Source organism: Gracilinanus agilis, chromosome 2 (assembly GCF_016433145.1).
Source record: "Gracilinanus agilis isolate LMUSP501 chromosome 2, AgileGrace, whole genome shotgun sequence".
In the NCBI taxonomy this organism is placed as follows: domain Eukaryota; kingdom Metazoa; phylum Chordata; class Mammalia; order Didelphimorphia; family Didelphidae; genus Gracilinanus; species Gracilinanus agilis.
Window position 1 is genome coordinate 210,311,778 of NC_058131.1, and position 7,296 is coordinate 210,319,073.

Here is a 7,296-nt window from a genome sequence, read left to right on the forward strand (position 1 = left end):
ACAATAAAAAAAGGAAACTCAACGTAGAAAAAGTTATTTTGATGACTGGGTACATTCAAACCCAGAAGATAATAAAGTTGATACTGCCACATCCAAAGCCTCCAAGAAAAATATTAGTGGCTCTCAAGCTCAGAAAGAATCATTGGAGGATCTGAAAAAGGATTTTAAAAATCAAATAAGAAAGATAGGAAAAAAAAAATTGTGTATGTCCCTACATGGGAAGATGATTTTTGTAATGCCAAAGAATTTTGTCATCATTAGGGCAGTTACAAGAGTTTACATAAACAAAGGGTGAGGGTGTGAGCTGAACACCATGATATAAAAAATTAAATTAAGGCAAGAGACTAATGTTTTGGGAGGAGAAGGAATGGAAAAATAGAATGGGGTAAATTATTGTACTTTGTAAAAGAGGCATTAAAGACCATTTACAGTGAAGGGGAAGATGGGGAGGTGAGCAGAAGAGCATGTGAACTTTATTCTCATCAGATTTGGCTCAATGAGGGAAGAACATATGGAATCAATTGGGTATAGACAGAGATTTTACACTACAGAAAAATAGGAGGGCAAAGCAATAAGAAAAGAGAGGTGGGGCTGATAGAAAAGAGGGCAAATTGAGGGAGGTAGAGGTCAGAAATTAAACGGGCAAATAGGATAGAAAGTAATACACCAGTAATCATAATGGTGTAAAAATTTTTTACAAATCTCTCTAATAAAGGCCTCATTTCTCAAATACATAGAGAAATAAGTACAATATATAACAATGCAACTCATTCCCCAATTGATAAAGGGTCAAAGGATAGGAATAGGCAGTTATCAAAATGATTAAAGCTCTCTATAATCATGCAAAAAATGCTCTAAATGACTATTATTTAAAGAAATACAAATTGAAATACCTCTGAGTTACAACTCCACACCTATAAGATTGGCTATTATGACAAAATGAAACTTGGAGGAGATATGGGAAAGCTCAGACATGAATGCATTTTTAGGGAAGTTGTGAACTGATTCAATTATTTAGGAGAGCAATTTAGACCTGTGTACAAAGGGCTATAAAAACAGCACATACTCTTTGACCCAACAATACCACTGCTAGGTTTGTATTCCAAAGAGATTTTTTTTAAAAGTGGGGGGAATAAAAATATTTGAAGCCACTGTTTTTAGGGGGACAAAGATTTAGAAAGTTGGGGGGGGGGGCCATTAACTGGTGTGAGAGAATAAAGGCCCCTACCCCCTTATATGAAGATTAGATTTTAATGTTATCAGTAGTCCTGAGATACTCATAACTGTAATTCTAAGATAGTTAGCATAAGTCATAAATCTAGCAGGCTTTTGTGAATATTCTGGTATAAGTATTAAGGTTTTGAATTAAGGAAATAATTGCCTTTGCAAGGCCTTAGTGCCAGCCCCATCCTTCAATGTTGCTATATCAAGCACCCTTGCTTCTGATCCATTAGACATCAGGATGCCTGACCTTTAGTTCAGAACCTAGTACCACTCATCATCACCCACTCTTATCACAGACATCACTGCTTTGCTCTTTCCATCAAGTCATTCTTAAGTAATGGTCTTTTGATGGTCAGAAGATGTATCTCACCAAATAAGGATGCTTCCTATGGACAAATAAGGAGTGCTTTCTAGCTGACCTAACCAATGAATATTACTTCTGGGTGTTTCCATTCTTTGAGGGGAATGACTATTTTGTACTAATTTTGTACTGGTATAAAAGTTGTCTAGGGGCAGCTGGGTAGCTCAGTGGAGTGAGAGTCAGGCCTAGAGACAGGAGGTCCTAGGTTCAAACCCGGCCTCAGCCACTTCCCAGCTGTGTGACCCTGGGCAAGTCACTTGACCCCCATTGCCCACCCTTACCAATCTTCTACCTATGAGACAATACACCAAAGTACAAGGGTTTTAAAAAAAAAAAGTTGTCTAATTCTTTGGGGAATAAAGGAAGGTCTGTCACAGTGCTTGGGGTCCTCTGGTAATGACCAGGGTCCAGCTTTGTTGTGGGATCTGCTCTCCCAAAATAAATCTCTTTCTTTATGGCCTGGATGTTTTGCTTATCATTTGTGTACCTGTGGTTAGAAAAAATTACACAACACTGGAAAATGGCCAAGTTAAGTTATAGAATATGATTTTAATAGAATATTATTGTGCTGTAAGAAATGACAAGAAGGAAGAGCCCAGAAAAACCTAGAAAGTCACAAACTGAAGCAGAGTAAAATAAGCAGAACCAGGAGAACATTGTACAGTGACAAGAATACTTTTTAATGAACAACTGTGAATAACAGCTCTTCCTCAGCAATACAATGAACCAAAACTATTCCAAAGAACTCATAATAATAATATCTGCTTCCAGTGAAAAAGAACTGAGTCTGAATCCAGACCAAAGCAAACTTTTTTCAGTTTCTTAATTTTTTTTCTATTTGAGTTTCCTTCACAAAAGAATTAATATGGAAAAGCATTTTACCTGATTGCACATGCAAAATCTATATGAGATTACTTTCCATCTCAAGGCGAGTGAGGGGGAGGGGGTATGAAGGGAGTAAGAGAATTTGAGTCTTAATATTCTTTGAAAAATATTGGGGGGCAGCTGGATAGCTCAGTGGATTGAGAAACAGGTCTAGAGACAGGAGATCCTAAGTTCAAATCTGGCCTCAGACATTTCCCAGCTGTGTGACCCTGGACAAGTCACTTAACCCCCATTGCCTACCCTTACCACTCTTCTGCCTTGGAGCCAATACACAGTATTGATTCCAAGATGGAAGGTAAGGGTTTAAAAATATATATATTGGGAAATGTTTTTACATGTAATTGGGAAAAAAATAAAATGCAGTACCCCAGTCCTATTTTAAAGACTCCCCAAGGGCAATAAGCTATGTTCAAAGAGATGTGATATTATTAAGCTCTAAAACAAATTGCCGTTGACTTTAAAAATTCTAAAAAGGTATATACTTACATTCAGGTAATAAATAAAATTTTGCTATACCTTATAACTAAATGCATAGCTTAAAAATGCTTCACTTTCATGTCACTTATTTAAAAATATAAGATTTGATAACTTTAATATGTATATAACTAGCAACATATTAATTAGACATACCATATCTTTTTGTTCCAAATTAACATCATGGTTAAGTAGCTCTTTTACAACATCTACATGGCCTTCTTTTGCTGCAGATATAAGGGCTGTCCAGTTATCCTTAAAAAATAAACAGATTTTACAATTTAAATATTTAAAACTTTATTCAAAAATGAAAAAAAATATTTTAAACTACATACCAAATGAAATGGACACGGAGACGGTTTGATTAGCACTGAAATGCAACTTCTCTCATGTAAGGATTTATCTGTCTACCGTATCCTAAAATTGTTTGGCTAATAATAGCCAATTTTGCAACTGCTTGTTTTGTCCATTTTACTATATTCCTAATAGCATACTATCTTAAGTAATCATTTACTACAAAAATTAAATACTTTATAATGATAGTTAGGAAAATGACATTCAACATCTACTAAAGAGAATCCCCAAAATTATTTTGGCACTAGAAAAAAAACATCTGCCAGACATTTTAAAACAAAGGAGATAAACTCCTTACTGTAATTCCTTTTTGTATGTATAAATTCAAAGAAAAGATTTAAACTAAAAACTAGGACCAACATGATAGACATTTAATTTGTATGAATGAAAACAATAAAATTTTAAACTCATTTAAACACAAGATTTTTTAAGCAAAGAAATAACAGAAAGAACATGAACAAATTGCTTTTACCACATCTTCCAGATTGCAATTAGCTCCATTCTTAAGTAGTTCTTTTACTATCTCAAGATTGCCATTTTCAGCAGCTACCATCAATGGAGTCTGGCCACACTGGAATAAGAGAAATACATGACTTATCAAGAAACAGTACTTTTATTAAAATGTCAAGTCAAAAACAACAGACTCCTAGGCTTTTTGTGAAGGCAGGTTTAAATTCCAGCTGTTTTGGCATTATGCTTTGATTCAGAAATATTATTAAAACTTAATATTTAAATATTTTGACAGTGTAAATTATCTTGATATGCTCACATGGCCCTGTTATGTGGATGACGAAGATGCACAAGATGGACTCTTATTTACCTGAGACTCACTGATTTGGAGAAGCTGACTCTCTTTAAGACCTAGAGTCCTATTATAAAAAAGTAAGTAATCTGAGTGGGTCAATGAAGGCAATTTGGGTGTGAGGAAGGATACAGGGGATATTAGGTGATTATAAGGTGACTGGAGGAGGAATGAAGGTACGGGAAGATATATAGGAGATAAAGGATATGGGGTATGTAGGAGAGGGAAGCTCAAATAGATTTATTCCCAGAGGCTTGAGAGAGAGGATACAGGGAGGAAATTAGGGCCGGTAAGAAATATTTAGGTTTGGCTGGAGGGTTTCTCTTGTTAGTTTCTAAAGTCTCTTGAGAGAGGAGTCAAGAGGGCCCCTCCCTGCTAGTCAAACTGATGGCTGGAAGAAGTCTTGGGTAGGTACCTCCTGCCAAGATGGATGCCCCCAGTTCTCTCAAGAAATAAAAAGAAAATGATTCCTTCCCCCTTTAGCCCTTGCCTCAATCTTCCATACAATGATTCCATACAATAATTTACTTACAGTTTCCTTCTTTATATTTAAGTCTTTCACCCATTCTGAATTTATCTTGGTGTATGGTGTGAGATGTTGATCTAAACCTAATCTCTCCCATATTGTTTTCCAATTTTCCCAGCAGTTTTTGTCAAATAGTGGATTTCTGTCCCAAAAGTTGGTCTCTTTGGGTTTATCATACACTATATTGCTGACATCACTTACCCCAAGTCTATTCCACTGATCCTCCCTTCTATCTCTTAGCCAGTACCATATTGTTTTGATGACCGCTGCTTTATAGTATAGCTTAATATCTGGTACTACTAAGCCACCTTCCTTCAGGTTTTTTTTTTCATTATTTCCCTTGATATTCTTGATCTTTGGTTCTTCCAAATAAACTTTGTTATAGTTTTTTCTAATGTAGTAAAAAAGGTTTTTGGTAGTTTGATAGGTATGGCACTAAATAAGTAAATTAATTTGAGTAGAATGGACATTTTTATTATGTTAGCTCTTCCTACCCATGAGCACTCAATGTTTTTCCAAGTCTTTAGATCTAGTTTTACTTTTTTGGAAAGTGTTTTGTAGTTATGTTCATATAATTCCTGTATTTGTTTTGGTAGATAGATTCCTAAGTATTTTATATTGTCTAGGGTAATTTTAAATGGTGTTTCTCTTTCTACTTCTTGCTGCTGTGATATGTTGGAAATATATAGAAATGCTGATGATTTATGTGCATTTATTTTGTATCCTGCAACTTTACTAAAGTTGTTGATTATTTCTACTAGCTTTTTAGTTGATTCTCTAGGATTTTTTAAGTAGACCATCATATCATCTGCAAAGAGTGATAGCTTAGTCTCCTCCTTGCCTATTTTAATACCTTCAATTTCTTTTTCTTCTCTAATTGCTACTGCTAGTGTTTCTAGTACAATGTTAAATAAAAGAGGTGATAATGGGCATCCTTGTTTCACACCAGATCTTATTGGAAAGGCTTCTAATTTATCCCCATTGCATATGATGCTTGTTGATGGTTTAAGATATATACTGTTTATTATTTTTAGGAAAGAACCTTCTATTCCTATACTTTTCAGTGTTTTCAATAGGAATGTGTGTGGAATTTTGTTAAAGGCTTTTTCAACATCTATTGAGATAATCGTGGTTTTTGTTGGTTTGCTTGTTGATATGGTCAATTATGTGGATGGTTTTCCTAATGTTGAACCATCCTTGCATTCCTGGTATAAATCCCACCTGATCATGATGAATAACCCTCTTGATCACTCACTGGAGTCTTTTTGCTAGTATTCTATTTAAGATTTTTGCATCTATATTCATTAAGGAGATTGATCTATAATTTTCTTTCCCTGTTTTTGATCTGCCTGGCTTTGGAATCAATACCATATTTGTGTCATAAAAGGACAATTAATAAATGGGCAAGGGACATGAATAGGCAATTTTCAGATAAAGAAATCAAAAGTATCAATAAGCACATGAGAAAGTGTTCTAAATCTCAAATAATTTAAGAAATGCAAATCAAAACAACTCTGAGGTACCACCTCACACCTAGCAGAATGGCTAAAATGATAGCAGGGGAGAGTAATAAATGTTGGAGGGGATGTGGCAAAATTGGGACGTTAATGCACTGCTGGTGGAGTTGTGAACTGATCCAACCATTCTGGATGGCAATTTGGAACTATGCCCAAAGAGCGATAAAAGAATGCCTGCCCTTTGATCCAGCCATACCATTGCTGGGATTGTACCCCAAAGAGATCATAGATAAACAGACTTGCACAAAAATATTTATAGCTGCGCTCTTTGTGGTGGCAAAAAACTGGAAAGCAAGGGTATGCCCTTCTACTGGGGAATGGTTGAACAAATTGTGGTATAGGTTGGTGATGGAATACTATTGTGCTCAAAGGAATAATAAACTGGAGGAATTCCATGTGAACTGGAAAGACCTCCAGGAACTGATGCAGAGTGAAAGGAGCAGAGCCAGAAGAACATTATACACAGAGATGGATACACTGTGGTAAAATCGAATGTAATGGACATCTGTACTAGCAGCAATGCAATGACCCAAGACAATTCTGAGGAATTTATGTAAAAGAACACTACCCACATCCAGAGGAAAAACTACAAGAGTAGAAACACAGAAGAAAAAACAACTGCTTGGACACTTGGGTTGATGAGGACTTGATTGGGGATGTAGACCTGAAAAGACCACACCCATGTAACTATCAATAATGTGTAAATAAGTCTTCTGTGCCAAATATATTCAAAGTTTAAAGTACCTTCCTGAATTGGTTTCCAAAGTTTATTTGGGAAGGGGGTCATGCAGTCAGATTACCAACGTTACCTCAGCTGAAGAGCCCAATAATTAATATCAATTAACCCCAGGTGGGTCCTGAAGGGAAAACATACATTGACCTAAAGGATCCTGCCTGGGCAACTGTTATAAAGGAGAAGTGTCATCCTATCCTCTCTCTGTACTCCATCTACATATACATCCAATAGATAGTAGTACCTCCTTTTAATATAACAAGAGCCAGGCCTAGAGATGGGAGGTCCTAAATTCAAATCTGACTTCAGACACTTCCTAGCTATGTGACCCTGGGCCCCCATCGCTATTCTGCCTTGGAACCAATACACAGTATTGATTCTAAGAAGGAAGGTAAGGTAGGTGGAAGGAAGGTAGGAAGG

At 36.0% G+C, this 7,296-nt stretch overlaps 1 protein-coding gene across 1 annotated transcript in view; it reads right to left on the reverse strand.

Moving 5' to 3' along the window:
- Positions 1–7,296, reverse strand: part of KIDINS220 (kinase D interacting substrate 220) — a 176,621-nt gene that overhangs the window by 147,645 nt on the left and 21,680 nt on the right. The window contains exons 3-4 of the mRNA XM_044663618.1: positions 3,771–3,869; positions 3,101–3,199 (exon numbers count right to left, since the gene is read on the reverse strand). Of these exons, the coding sequence (XP_044519553.1) occupies positions 3,101–3,199; positions 3,771–3,869 (198 nt within the window). The remainder of the gene's footprint in view (positions 1–3,100; positions 3,200–3,770; positions 3,870–7,296) is intronic.